This window comes from Geospiza fortis, unplaced genomic scaffold (genome assembly GCF_000277835.1).
Source record: "Geospiza fortis unplaced genomic scaffold, GeoFor_1.0 scaffold166, whole genome shotgun sequence".
Taxonomy (NCBI): domain Eukaryota; kingdom Metazoa; phylum Chordata; class Aves; order Passeriformes; family Thraupidae; genus Geospiza; species Geospiza fortis.
The window spans coordinates 1,791,092-1,806,302 of NW_005054310.1; the positions used below are offsets into that span (position 1 = coordinate 1,791,092).

The following is a 15,211-nucleotide window of genomic DNA, read 5'->3' on the forward strand; positions in this document are numbered from 1 at the left end:
CTTGCAAAGCTAGTAGTCATTTTTACAGTTCAGGGACATGGGAGATTTGATAGCATTTGTATCACTTGGAGAATTATGCTAGAAGAATCTTACAAATGAAAGAAGTCTCTTTTGTATTAATTTTCATTTTGTAGTGATTTTTTATTTTCAAAAATTGGTTCTGTAACTAAACATGGATATAGTAAACCAAGTGTTGTTCCGGTAGCTGAAGAAAATAAAACTTGTGCTTCTATTTAAAATACAAATGTTTATATGATTTAAAGATTAAGAATAGTAATGTACTGTGCTATATAAAAATACTGAACCAGTTGCTTTCAGGAATCACTGTTGGAAGTGTACTGCAGCAAAGCAGAAAAAATAAGTAATTAGCATCACTAGAATGGAAACATTAGCAGTTTCATTTTCCCATTGTAGTCTTTTATGATATTTAACTAAAGCTTTAAACTCATTTGTATAATCGGGTTACAATAAACATGGTCAGAGTTGGCATAATGATGCTTTTCCAGACAAGATAATCAATAATAGTAACAATTAACAAAAAAAAAAATAATGTCTTTCAGGAGAAAGATGGAAAAGGAACTCGACTTGCATATGTTGCACCTACAATACCAAGACGGCTGGCCAGTACCTCTGACATTGATGAAAAAGAAAACAGGTGACTATGAAGTTATATATCTTTTTAATATGAAATTTAAATAAGATTTTAGAGTGACTGACAAACTTTGATGTTTTGAAACTTTGCTAATGTATAGCATTGTCTGACTGTATAGATTATGCAGAATACCAACTGTTTGCAACTGCAAAAGTGCTTTCATATATTTTCATGCAAAAAGAGGTACATTGTGATGGCCAAGGGTATCTGAACATAGAATACATGTTTTCAAAGTTTTGTTTTATTTTGCCTCTTACACCTGATTGCCTTACATATAATTTTGCGAAAGACATGTTTTATTCTTCCTATTGTCTGAACTTCAAATCTTGAGCTGGTATTTTTATTAGAAATTCGGTTTTTGTGTATCAGTTTTTGGGATAGGTTTTCTAAGTAGCTTTTTGCAAGGTCATTCCTTGCTGCTATAAACTGCAACAACAGTCTGGAAATTCCTTATGACTGAAGTCATGTCAGCTAGTGATACATGTCAGACCCCTCAGGAATGGCTACTGCAAGCCTACTTAGGCTGGTCTTAAGGTATCATGAGTTCTTAAGGCTTGCCAGCTTTTAAACTTCTTATAACATCAAAGAATGAAAAATGCCATCAAATCAACTATTAAAAAAGCCAAGTAGATTTCCCTTATTGGACTGGATAATCTCAGGAGCAAACAGAAAAACATCCTGTTCCTTTTTTGAGAAAAACAAAGCTAGCAATGACCACAGATAAAAAGCAACAATTGATTTAATGTTGGTTAAATCCTCTTTAGCAGTTTTCTTTTGATGCTGCTTTCTTCTTCTGTTTCTAATTGTGTTACTATGAATGTAGTATCTTTTCACAGAGGCTTAAAAACGATTGTCCATAAAAGCAATTTTATTCCTTATTCAGTTATGTTTATTTTAAGTGAGTTATCCAGGATTTTAATTCAAAGCTCCTGTTCAACTCACATCAAGAACAGCCTTCTTTAATGTAAGTTTGCTAAACTAAAATCTCTTTTACAGGGATTCATCTGCTAGTTCAATACGTGGTGGCAGTTCCTACACCAGGAGAAAATGGGAGGAAGATGTCAAGAAAAACAGTTTGAATGAAGGTCCTGCATCATTAAACACAAGTTATCAAAGAAGGTGTGGGATTTTCTCTTTTTTTTTAATCAAAATAGGCTTAAAAGTTAACAAGCACTGAGTCATTTTGTAAGGACAGTTTAAAACTGAGTGGTGACATATTACCATGTTCATAATAATTGCAAAGTGTGTATTGCAGTGGTTATGCTGGTTTTAAACGTGCAGTTGTATGCTGATAGAGTGGTTGTGCTGATTTTAGTCTATGTAATTAAAGTTAGATGCTTTTTTTTTCCTGTGGTTTATTTCCATTTGGGGTTCATTTGACTCTTTCCAGATTAGTTCAGTAGTCAAAGACAATTTCTTGATATGTTGCAATAGGTATAATTCTGCTTGGTATGTGAAAAGGGGGAAAACACTGTCTCTGTTGAATTCTGGTTATTGCGTGAACAGTCTTGGAGGTATTGGACCGCCGTCCTTAATTGTAAATTATAGCCATACCTATGTTGAGTATCAGCATCATAGAATACATAAAATTCACTTGAATGCAAAGTAAATTATGAAAATACGAGAATATTCTCAGGTGTGCTGGTTCCTAACTTGCAGAATTTTCCTAGGAGGAATCAGATGCTGCACATACAATACATTATTAACTTTGCTGCATTGTGTAGTTTCAATGTGGCTATGTAAGTCAAATTCTTCATTGTAATTACTGGGGCAATAAATAGCTAAAATGAATAGATCAAGGAAAAGAGTCATATAACTAAGCTGCATATTGATACATGCTACTGATGTACATGATACATACTTAGCATTTTTTTGAGTCTTGACATTGATGTTACCAGTAACCAGGCTGTCTCATACGGCATAATGCATATTTATTTCTTGTAAATCACTGGGTCTGCTTTATAGCTTGAAGAGCAAGGGAAAAACCTGAGTGGGAGGTTATTCTTCCTGGGAGTGATTAAAGATTATTTTAAAAACGGGGCAGTATATTTAATTGCTTTCAAATTATAAGAGGAGTGATATTGATGACATTTTCTTTCCTGACAAGCTGTACAGTAAGGTTCTGCATTTTCTGAGGTATTCAGTGTGGGTGAAACAGCCGTTTAAAAATGGGACATTGGGGGCCCTATATGAATGCTTTAGTAGATCTGATCAAGACATTCTTACATAAACGAGTGAGATTCCATTCTTTATCCTCTTTGGTGTAGAAATGGTCGGGACTAAGGGACACTTCTGCTGCCCTCCAAAATCATAAATTAAAAGTCCTAGCCAAGGAAACAATGGAAAAAAAAGCTTCTTTTGCACCAGAAGTTTCCAAGACTCAACTGAGGCACAGAATATGGGCAGAAGTTTAATAGATCATTCACAGCTTGGTGATATTTTAATGAGTAAATATAAGTAATAAATGCCATCATTTTGCATGTCTCTCCTTCAGTGGCTCCTTTGGTAAAAAACAAGATGATTTGATAAGTTCTAATGTTCCAAGTACTGCATCAACAGTTACCTCTTCTGCTGGTCCTCAGAAAATGCTGCCTGCCAGCACAAACACTACTACTACGAAGAGTACAACGGGTTCTACTTCAGCAGGTGTACAAAGCAGGTAATGGCACCAGGACATTTTGTTCCTTTTTTTGTCAGATCTACTGTGTGCTTATGTATGTGCATGCGTTCTTGTTTAGTGGATCCTGGGGCTCTGGATTTTTTCACTTTACTGTTAAATTTGTTTTGATTTTATTCAATTTGGCTCAAAAATTGTGAATGGCTTTCTACTGTAACATGAAAGCCATGTCGGTATAAAAGAATAAATCAAATGTTAGAAGGGTCTGGAGAATAAAAGTTCAATTATTGTGAACTGGTAATTCTTAATTTATTCCATTTAATAGCTCAAGCTGAGCTTTCATAGTAGAGACGTTTCTCACTTCGCTTCTTAAAAAAAAAATCCATCCCTCAATTTACATGTTATTAGTTGTTTAGTAAAGTGCTTTCATTGTTTAGCTGTTTCCTTTTCTCTTTTTTGTGTTGCTGCTTGTTATGCTGTAGTACCTCAAATCGTTTGTGGGCTGAGGATAGTACTGAGAAAGAAAAGGACAGTGTTCCTACAGCAGTGACCGTTCCTGTTGCACCATCAGTTGTAAATGCTGCAGCCACTACTACAGCCATGACTACAGCTACTTCTGGCACTGTGTCCTCAACATCAGAGGTCAGGGAGAGACGGAGGTGTGTAAAGGTCCTAAGAGTAATGTTGCTCTTACCCAAAAGTTATACTTTTTATTTACTATTTAAAGGAATGTGTTGGTTACCACAGGTTTGAACAGTACGGTGTATAAAGCAATGTTGTTTTCTTGCTGTGCATTGAAACAACTGGTACTTCAGTTTATCTAAGAGCTTAGCACTAATAGAGACCATTAATGAAATTTAAACTGTGATATTGTATGTTTTTGACTGGCCTTGGTTACTCATATGGTATATGGTATTTTCAGATTTATGTTTATCTTTACAGATTAAATGAGTCCTCTTAGAAGTACCAGTAATACAACTCTGTAAAAACACTAAATTAAAAATAATTAAATTATCAATCAATCAATTAATTAATTACTACAACTACATTGCTACAGACTGAGGTAGTGTGCCATTGGCAGTATGCTAATAAGTCACAGCGTAGTGTTTTTTCAATCATTTTATATGCCTGACATTATTGAGAAGAGAGTATTGAACCCAACACATTCTGTTTATTTCATTGCATGATTTAGGGTCTCTCCTACTTGAAAGATAGTCATACAATTTTAAATGCAATGCTTTAAGAGATACTCAGTATGAAGAATGAATAAGAAGCTGATGTAAATCTTATTTTAAGAATAATGGTGGGTTTTTCTGTTTACAGTTATATGAAGGATGACTTAAGATTGGTGCATACTTGTTTCCATAGAGAGTTATTTCTTTCTATTTATGGAAGCAAAAACAAGATTTCAAAAGACTGTTAATTCATGTTAGCTTTCCTTTGTTCTTCTTTTTCTGGGTACTTATAAATGTTTATCCTTTAACTCTCCTGCTGCAAGTTCAGATTTGTGTGTTGCTCGTGTAGTAGGTTCAAAATGTACTTTCTGTATCGGTGCCAGATACATGTATCTCTATGTTCACGGAGGTAATGAAATTGTTCCTTATTATAGGAGAAATTTTATTCTTTTGGTTCACTTAAGGCAGCAGCATTTAAAGATTCCTAATAGAGGCCCAATTAGGGTACTCTGTGTTCTGTAGTCTGCCTTCCTACCTAAAACTGAGATGAAAAAACTTCTGTGATAAGTGGATTATGTTTTTATTATTCCCCACCATGATTCAGGAAGGGTCCACATGTGCTAACAATCCATTTCAATAGCTACAGTAGTCAGAACCTGCATTTTCCATAGTGAAATTTGAACCAAACCCAACAAATTAAAAGCATAACCAACAAAATGTGCGTTTTCTTGAAAGTAATTCAGAGTAGTTCAAATTCTAAAATTCAAATGCTCTTTCAGTCTTATATCTAGATAGATAGCTTTATCTATCTTATATAGCTAGAAAGGCAAGGAAAATTAGAATTAGGTTTTTGCTGTCTCGTTTGCTCTCACCAGTGTGTGTATACTAATGTGCATATAGTACATATGTTTTAGATACCTGCAGCTGGCCTGAAACGCTGTGGTTTTCTCTGACTGGGCTGATTGTGTAATGTACTGTTGCAGATGCATTCTTGATGGCATATTAGTATATCCATGAATCTTAGAAATCAAAATTGGAATAATTGCTGCATGCATTTGAGAATGTTGTGCTCTAAATATGAGCACAAGCATATCTATCTGTATATATGCAGATAGATAGATATATTTGTGTGTGTATCTACATATGTTTCTATGCACATGAAGAAATAAATGTATATGAAATATTACATGCTATATATTCTTGTAAGTAATGAAATCAGTTAATCTGTGTTTATCGACTGAAATTGTATATTTAGAAAGTATGTTTGCAAGACTATTTCAAAGATAGTTGAAAGTGAAGCTATAAAGTACTTTATTGATTAAGCACATAGATAATGGTGCATTCTTTTGGAACAGCTGAAGAAGCTATAGTCTTCATTTAATTTTTAGGATTGGTTTAGAGAAACAGGGAAGGAAATTACAAACTTGAGTCTCTAAGTCTTTGTATCGTGAATAATACAGCATAGGTAGCTGTGTGTGGCACATGCAAGAGATGCTAGGGAAGAGCACTTTCTGCTCTTGACTGTAGCTGCAAGGTGCACCTGAAAAGTTGAGACTTTTAATTTTTTCTCAGTGCAGTTTAAAGTATTTCAGATTTATTGGAACGTAGGTGTAGGTGCAGCAGTTACTAAAAAGGAAGTTATGGGAAACAGTTTTGTAGCAATTTTAAGCCCTAAAGATGACATCTGCTCTGCAGTCAAGCCCTCCTAGGTAGGTGGTGGTTCAGGTCAGGTTAACTAAAGCAGCACAATGGCCTAGAGTTTTTGGGAAATGGAAAGTCAATCAAAAATGCTGCTTGCAAGAAACCTGGATAAGGAAATCAGGTTTACATAGTGTAGATTTTTTAAGATGCACCATAAGATGGGATTTGTTTCAATATTTTTAAGTATAGCAGTAAGTTGTGAGTATTTTAATGGGGTAGAGCATAGGTTGTAATCATAGGTCTGTGTAAATGAAGTTTTTTAAATCTTACGATTGTTTCAGAACTCTTTAGCATGTGCTGAGGCTACTAAATATATTATTAGGTGAGCAAACTGCTCTTTCCATACATAAATTATTTAGGTGTTAATAACCGATGGCATAATTACTAGCAAATTATTGAAACTTTATCCAGTGACGCTTAACTATTCTTAACTAATGATATATAAAGAGAGACAGTCAAAGAATATGATAGAATCTGATCTAAAGAAGCCTCAGAAAGGTTTTAAGCAGCCTTTTAGCAACCTTTTGATTTCGCTTTTTAAAATTTTCTTTTCACTTTTTTCCAGTTTTTAGCCAATTTAGGGATTTAAAAACTGTGTGAAATTATAGCAGCTTCCCAGGGTATTCTCCCATAGAAAATCAACAAATGCATTAAAATCTTCTAAGTTCTTTAATTATGGATTTACATGCATACAAATATATGCATTTGTGCATGTATCTATGTCCTTTTGGTTTTTTACCTGTTATCTGGATTAGAGAATTTCTTAAAAAGAATCCAGACCTTGTATGTTTACTCTAGTAGCCTTTTATCTTTGAGTACACTTACCTGCTTATTCTGCAGGACTTCTGTGAGTTTCATGAAGATTTATTTTTAAGCTCATTTTTTTCAGAGGGATTTGGATTACTCAAAGCGTGGATGTTGAATGTGAAAATATGGTAACCACCTCCTCAGGGATTCTTAATTTCTAGTGAAATGGATGATATAATTAGATTTTCTGCATTAGCAGTACATTTGGCTTTTTCTGAAAAGGTAATGCACACACATATTTGATATATAAACATCTAACTGGCTGAATCTCTGAGGTCTTCTACCCCTGTGTTAGTAGACCAGTGATATACCAAAATAGCTGAAGTTAAATTTATAGAAAATGGTAAAAAGAAATCTAAATTAAATAGGAAAACTGTGTATTTTAATTGAGTTCTAAAGCTGCCGTCTTGATGAATAAGTAGATTGGTATGATGTGAATGAAATGTCTAAAATGTAATCTATCCTATATAGTTAAATATTTTCTTCTGACTGCCTCGGTTTTCAATCTGCAGTGTTGGGGACAGGGTTTTATTACCATGTAGAAATTATCATGTGCCAATTTTGTTTGTAATTAACTCTTTAGATCATACCTCACTCCAGTACGGGATGAAGAGTCCGAGTCCCAAAGAAAAGCTAGATCCAGGCAAGCAAGACAGTCTAGAAGATCTACACAGGTATAGTATTACTAAAGCTTCTGCATGTTTCTACCCATAACATTATTCTTGAGAAACAGGCATAGCATACTGCATTTGCATCCATTTCTAACCTTTTTTTTCCTGTGCAGGAGCTATTGTAGATAATATGATTGAGCTGATCTACATGGATAGCTAATAAGATTCATGACATAAAAAATACTTTTAATCTAATTTCTCTGGAGAAGGAAACATACTAAAACTAAACAAACTAAAACTATTATGTGCTAATAGTCTACTATCTAACTGCATATCTCCTTGCAGCATTTCTCTCTCTTAGTTTACATACCAATATATTTGAAAGTTCTTCCCAGTTTTTATTCATATCTATCAGCAACTAGCACAATCCTGTCACAGGGACCAATGTGGCAGGAGCAGAATAGAGGATCTCTAATAGTACTTGAATGCTCTTCGGGCAGTGGAGCAACTGTCAACCACTGTCTGCTGGCAAACTGAGAATTATGAGCAAATAGTCCCTGAATAAAACAGCACAAAGAAATACTGTAGCCATTTTCCTTTCCTGTTTTTAGGCTGAGTCCGTAGCTACATTGCTTACTGATGTTGCTTTCAAATATTTGCAGTTTTAAACCCCTCATATACTTCTGGTTAGCTTTCCAAATGAGAGATCTGTACTGCTTGATACAACTTCATTGTATAGGACTTTTTTGTACTTCGTAGTACTAATTCAGAGCCCTGAATGGTGGTCAGACTACAGGCTAGCTATTGCTGAATCCGTGCAGTGAAGAAGCTACCAGGAATTACTGGAATAAACTTGATCAACACTTAAAGCAATTCAGTAACTCATAAGATGCAAAGTTGGCTTTGAAGAGTAGATTACAAAGTGTTTTGAGCAATGTCTCACTAAGATACATCAGCTGAAAAGTATAGTAGAAAAAAGCTATCTTCATAAAATTGTTTGCTTTCTGAGCTTATTTCAAAACTAGTTTATAGCCTAAAAATAACAAGAGACTTTTTAGTGTTGCTGACCTAAAAATCCAGTTGCAAGGAATTAATTTGTAGAGTATCAACCTTTCTGAAAATATGAGCATTATAATTTTAGGGTTCTTTCAGAAATGTTTAATATGCTCTCGATCATATTAAAAGCATCAATTGGATTCTTAAATTATTTCTATAGGATCTTCTATGCAATCTATCTACTAGTTCAGCTAAAAATTGGTTTGCTGGAGAGTCTATGGTAGATTGCATTACAGCAAATACTTGCCACATATCAGAGGGATGTTTGGTTTCAAGATTCAAGAGGAAACCTTATAGGTAGAATATATAGGTAAAATTTATTTCTTAATAGATAGATTTAATTTTCTTAAGTTGAATGTTTTCGTTAAAATATTTATGTAATGTGATCATCTACATTAATGTTAATGTTATATTTAAATGATGTTTGCTGACTGCTGTTTTCACAGGGCGTAACATTGACAGATCTTCAAGAAGCTGAAAAAACTATAGGAAGAAGTCGTCCCACACGAACCAGAGAACAGGAAAATGAAGAAAAAGAAAAGGAGGAGAAAGAAAAGCAAGACAAAGAAAAACAAGAAGAAAAGAAAGAATCTGAAACTAAAGATGATGACTATAGACAAAGATACTCCCGAACTGCTGAAGAGGTATTTTCATGATAAGTCTCTTTAGGTAGAGAAATTATATGAATCTTTACTCCAACAATATTATTTTAATTTTGATAGTACTGTAAGAATAATTTATATAGTTAAATGTTTTCATATCCCATGGTTTGTATTCATTAATCTTGGTAAATTAATTCTGACATTTTTCTGTTGAATAGCCGTATCATCGTTATAGACCAAGTTCAACTTCAACCTCCTCATCATCCACCTCTTCACTCACCACGTCCACTAGCTCTCTATCAAGTTCAAGTCAGCTAAACAGACCAAACAGCCTTATAGGTATAACTTCTGCCTATTCTCGGAGTGGAACAAAGGAAAGTGAGAGAGGTAGGAGTACTGTTTATGAAGGAGTTTTTTGCTTTTTTGTTGACAAAGGGCAGTTTACATTCCTATAGGTATGTCAAAATGCGGTGAGATACGTAAGACCACTGGGAATGTGCCTTGCTCAAAGCTTCTGTAAGAAATTTCAAAACTTTCAGAGAGGAAAAAAGATTTTCTGTATTTGGTGGTGTTTTGCAGCCATGTGATTTTTTTTCCATTGTTGGGTCACAGAAATTTCAAATATACTCGCATAAATACTACATAATGCTGTAATTTCTACTTCAACACAGCAACTACAATAAAATACTATATTTCAGGGTCTGAATACTTGCAGGTATTAAGAAGGAATTTTACTTTATTAAATAATTGCTAAATAACTAGGGGTTTGTTTCAGTCCTTCTACGTTAAAGGACTGGAATGATGCTTTATTTCTTTAAGGACCTCTCAGGGTTGTACGAGCAGCTGGAAAAGGAAAGGGGATGTTTCCCCTTGCCATTCAGATGTAACCATACTTCTGCATGCTTTCACTGGTTTGTGTAATCTTAAACTGAGGATTAGATACATGATACAGAGATCACAAAAGGTTCTCTGATGTTACAGAGATTTTGCCTTCATTTCAAATGTGAGTCCCCTGCTATAATTTTGAGAGGTGTTGTGCCTGATTCTCTGCCTGTCAAGTGAGAAGCCTGTTAACATACAGTGTGACCTCCTATTCTTGGACTTGCCACTGTTGACTTGAGAGAAATACTTTAATTCAAGACTTTAATTGATCAGTAACTTCAGTGGGGTTACTGATTGAAATTGATAATTTTGTTCTACAGAGGGTCAGATAAAATGATCCACTGATGAAATCTCCATAAACTGTATAGCAGTATTGCCATGTTCCCTAGAATGGTGTTTCCTGAGGAAGTTACTGGGGCTGGGCTTCATGGATATGTTTTCTGATTTTTTTCCCTTTGTCCTAAAATGAACTGAAATTTGGTTTACAATTCTTTTGTAATGCATGCTTACTCTAGGAAATTCATGCTAGATTTTTCAATGGAAAATGTTTTCATTTGGTAAATATTAGCTACCAGAGGTTGTATTTTTTTTTCAAGCTATGACATTTGAAGGAGAAATACACTATCATTTGAAATCCCAGAGGGAAAATGCTAGTTTATTAAATTTGGAAAGGTGTATGTTCACCATAAATGTATTTCTCTTACTTCCTATTTAATTTTTGCTTCACTCTAAAGTGTTTGTTTACCTCTGAAGTCTAGTGATGATAGTTATTAATGATTAGTGATTCTTCTATCTGGATTCAATTCTGTGGTTTCTTTATTTAATAAAAGAACAGGCTGAACAAACTGGATGATAATAAGCAAAGAACTTGGGTTTGGGCAGGTTTTTTAATGGGTTTTTTTGCACAAGTTGCTTGTAAACACATAGGGTAGCAAACACAATCCTGAGTTGTTGCACCTATTTTGAATTGCCATTGTGTTAGTTTTAAAGAAAAAGGATATCTGTAATACAGTAATAATCTAATCTAGGCAGTCCCAGTTTATTCTTCCTTACAGCAAAAATGGAAGGGACTGTGGTGAAAAGGAGGCATCTAAGAAGGATTTGTAAAAGCTGGGGTTTTTTTAATACTGCATCCTTGATGTATGAAAAAAAGCTTGTTTGAGGAAGAATGGCAAAGGATTACCTTCTCTTTTTTGTACTTTTATACATCTGCTGATACAGATGTTTCAATTATTATATGACAGTTTTGAAAACTGACTTGTAAATCCAAGTTGTATGTATTACTCTTACATTAAGACATTTTGTTTAGGTGACTGAGGTGAAATTAGAGTTTACATTATTTTAGAGCTATGTGTTCTGGGGAGTGTATGTTACAGCAAACCCTGTATGTGGTAAGAAGCTCTTCGGTGAATTTATTTCTGGTAAAAAGAATTTACTGTGAGCATTTTAAGGACTGAGAAGAAGTATTTTAGAAAATTAGGTTGTGTTATAATTCAGTGAATGAGAAAGTTGTTATTAACAGAAGGGGGCAAAAAAGAAGAAGAAAAGGAAGAAGATAAGTCACAGCCTAAGTCTATAAGGGAAAGACGGAGACCAAGAGAAAAACGACGATCTACAGGAGTTTCGTATTGGACTCAGGATGTAAGTAAACTTCACCTGTAACAAAATGAAATGTGTATAGTATAGTCTTAAAATAGAGAATTGTTTAGAGTAATTCAATATGTAACTCACTGTTCTAGAAAAAATTTAAATATTCCTCATTTTTGGTTTGGTGCTTTCAGGAGCAAAATCAAAATTAAGTTTTTTCAGTTGATACTGCTAACCAGAATTCTGGAACACTGTAGTAACCATAACTTAATAGGAATTAATCATAATCTAAGGAAAAGAAATAAATTATTGAACAAATCTTTTCTGTTGCATGCATACCAAAGCTGTGAAAATGAGACTCTTGATTTGGCACATTGCAAGTAACTATGTATTTAGCAACTTGAAGAACTGCTGTCAGATTAGAAAGATTATATTTGATGTTTCAGACTTTTCCTTTTCCCTTTTCTTTGTCACGGGATCCATATGTAATGTAAAAGCCAGATTTTCGTGTGTCAAATGCAAAATTGTTTCATCTCCTTCTGGTACTGAAAACATGTACCTGTTTGAGAATTTTCTTCATATATCCTGTATATTCTCTGTGGAGTATTCTTCTGCTCTTACATTTTCATATTCAAAGTGTAGTATGCATTAAAATCTTACTAAGCTTTCAACAGTTTTAATTATTTTTCCTCTCCTACCTTTTTCACCAGAGTGATGAAAATGAACAGGATCACCAGTCTGATTCAGAAGAAGGAACAAATAAGAAAGAAACTCAGGTAATTTAAGAAAGAGAATTTGTTCATTAACTTTTAAGAGATACATTTTGTTGTAAAATTTTTGTTATGGTTGAATTTGCATATCAACAGTGGCCATAAGTGACCATTTTGACTTCCATTCTGATTGTGTAGAATTAGCATCCAGGAAATGTAGATTCGATTTTTGACGCACAGGTCAGGGACATGATGCGGCGGGTTACTGGAGCAAGCATTCAGTTTCTACCCATCAAAATTTTTATTTCACCTACATTGTTATTGTCAGATAAATTATGGCCAATTACTTGCACACATGAATTAAAAGCTTTGAAAATTAATCCCAGTGCTGTCGTTATTATAATTAAAAAATAATATGCGAAGTTAATTTAAATAATCACAGAAAATTGAAGAGCGCAATGTATGTAATTTCTTCAGTGAACAAAATGGTTTTCTAAATATCCTAAACAAATACTATTTGTCTTGTTAAAAAGTCAGTGGAAAGCTGTATAATAGGCTTAATTTGATGGGAAAAGTTCTTGAAAACAGAAAGGTATTTGGCAGTGGGATGAAGAGGTGTTAAAAGGGATTATTTATATAAGCTGAGCTATAAGAAGAATGTATTTCTTTTGACCTAAACCCTGGAGCAGCACACTACAGAATCATGTTCGTTACTTAGAAATAAAACTCAAGTGATATTTCTTTCTTTTTTTTGTAAAAGCTTCCATTACACATCTGTTAAATATTTTAGTTAAGAGACTCATTCTATTGCTGTCTTTTTTATTTCTGTGCCACATTAACATAACTGCATAGTTCTGTTTCCTTCCCTTCCAGTGGTACATATCATTATCCTAAGGTCTGTAATTACTTCATATTCTGTTCTATAGACATTAATTTTGGTATAGCATTCCATGTGGTGCTTCTGATAGAATTAATAACATTACAGCGAAATACTGCTAAATCAGTCCCAAAATCATGAATATTATTGAAAGTGTGAGTGTGTTGGGCTGGAATGGTGGCGAAGTATAGAATTGACTGACCAAGAGTTCTTGGACGTGTACTTTTTGCTATGTGCCTCAGGCAAGAGAGTGGTGGTGAATAGAATTCCGTCCAGCTGGCACCTGATCATGAGTGGAATTCTCCAGGGTTCAGTGTTGGGGCCAGTCCTATTCAGTACTTTCCCATATGATCTGGCTGAGGGGATCTAGGACACCCTCAGTCAGTTTGCAAGTAACACCAAGTTCGACAGGAGTGTGTTGATCTGCTGAGGGCAGGAAGGCTCTGCAGGGGAGTCTGGACAGGCTGGATCAGTAGGCCAAGGCCAACTGGATATGGTTCAATAAGGCCAAGAACTGGGTCCTACACTTGGGTCCCAACAACCCCATGCAGTGCTACAGGCTGAGGACAGAATGGCTGGGAACTGCCCAAGGGATAATGCAGCTGGGAATGCTGGTGACAGTGGCTGAACGTGAGCCAGCTGTGCCCAGGTGGCCGAGACAGCCAATGGCATCCTGGCCTGGGTCAGCAATAGTGTGGCCAGCAAGACCTGGGCAGGGATTGTCCCTGTACTTGGCACTGGTGAGGCCACACCTTGAGTCCTGTGTCTGGTTCTGGGCCCTTCACTGTAAGAAGGACATTGAGGTGCTGGAGAATGCCCAGTGAAGGGCAACAAGGCTGGGGAAGGGTCTGGAGCAGAAGTCCTGTGAGGAGTGGCTGAGGGAGCTGGGGTTGTTTAGCCTGGAGAAAAGGAGGCTCAGGAGAGACCTCTCTCCAGTTCCCCAAAATGAGGCTGTAGCCAGGTGGGGGTTGGTCTGTTCTCCCTGCTAACAGGGACTGGACAAAAGGAAACGGCTTCAGGCTGAGCCAGGGAGGTTCAGGTTGGACGTGAGGAAGAATTTTCTCACGGAAAAGGGTAGTTAAGCATTGGAACAGGCTGCCCAGAGAGTCTGTGGAGTCACCATCACTGGAAGCATGTAAGAAGCAACTGGACAGGACAGCTTTATGGTCATGGTGGTGCTCAGTCAAAGGTTGGACTCAGTGATCCAATTTGCATTGGAAAACACAGTGGAAGTGTTTTCCAATGCAAGTGATTTTATAGTGAAACAACAGAATAGTTTGCCCAGTTTTCTACAAAATGTCTTAATTCTCAACATTATTTATGCTCTTGACAGAAAATAGTGTTTTATTAGGAGTGGTTAGGCTACAGCATGTACCTTTGATATCCTCTGTGCAGTAAATACACTTCAAAGTGTCAAAGGGGAAATTGAGTGTATTGTGGAGGATGTGGCTGTTTACCTATGTACATTGAAAAAGTACAGTTTCCTTCTATAAAAGGAAACCAAGGAAGCCACATCAGCCCCCCTGGAAAACCACCTGTGGGGAAGGTTTCAGCCACTGCTAGGAGAATAACACTGGGGGATGTCCAGGTGATGATACATCAGTAGAGTTTCTTGACTGAAATGTCTTCACTCAAGATTGGAATAATAATTGGAAAAAATTATGAATTTGTATTGACCACGCAGAGGGGTTTGTATGACTGATGTAATACTTAGAGGACATTCCCTTACTCTTAAGTCATTACTTTTAATTAAGTTTACTTGACAACTAAAAAGAGTTATTTTTTTAATATTACTTTCATTAATTCGTTCATTCATTCGTGGTGAATCCACAGGGACAAAATTTACTATAATTAAGTCTAATAAGAACTTCCTTATGTTGTTGGTGTAGTAACTTGTTTCCAGTCACACTGTGTTGAAACAGTGATCCTGTATC

General features: G+C 35.4%; 1 protein-coding gene across 1 annotated transcript in view; it reads left to right on the forward strand.

Annotated features, from left to right (window-relative positions):
- Positions 1–15,211, forward strand: part of PPP1R12A (protein phosphatase 1 regulatory subunit 12A) — a 69,055-nt gene that overhangs the window by 36,975 nt on the left and 16,869 nt on the right. The window contains exons 10-18 of the mRNA XM_005419195.2: positions 561–655; positions 1,649–1,771; positions 3,147–3,311; positions 3,752–3,928; positions 7,536–7,626; positions 9,066–9,263; positions 9,440–9,608; positions 11,626–11,744; positions 12,401–12,466. Of these exons, the coding sequence (XP_005419252.1) occupies positions 561–655; positions 1,649–1,771; positions 3,147–3,311; positions 3,752–3,928; positions 7,536–7,626; positions 9,066–9,263; positions 9,440–9,608; positions 11,626–11,744; positions 12,401–12,466 (1,203 nt within the window). The remainder of the gene's footprint in view (positions 1–560; positions 656–1,648; positions 1,772–3,146; positions 3,312–3,751; positions 3,929–7,535; positions 7,627–9,065; positions 9,264–9,439; positions 9,609–11,625; positions 11,745–12,400; positions 12,467–15,211) is intronic.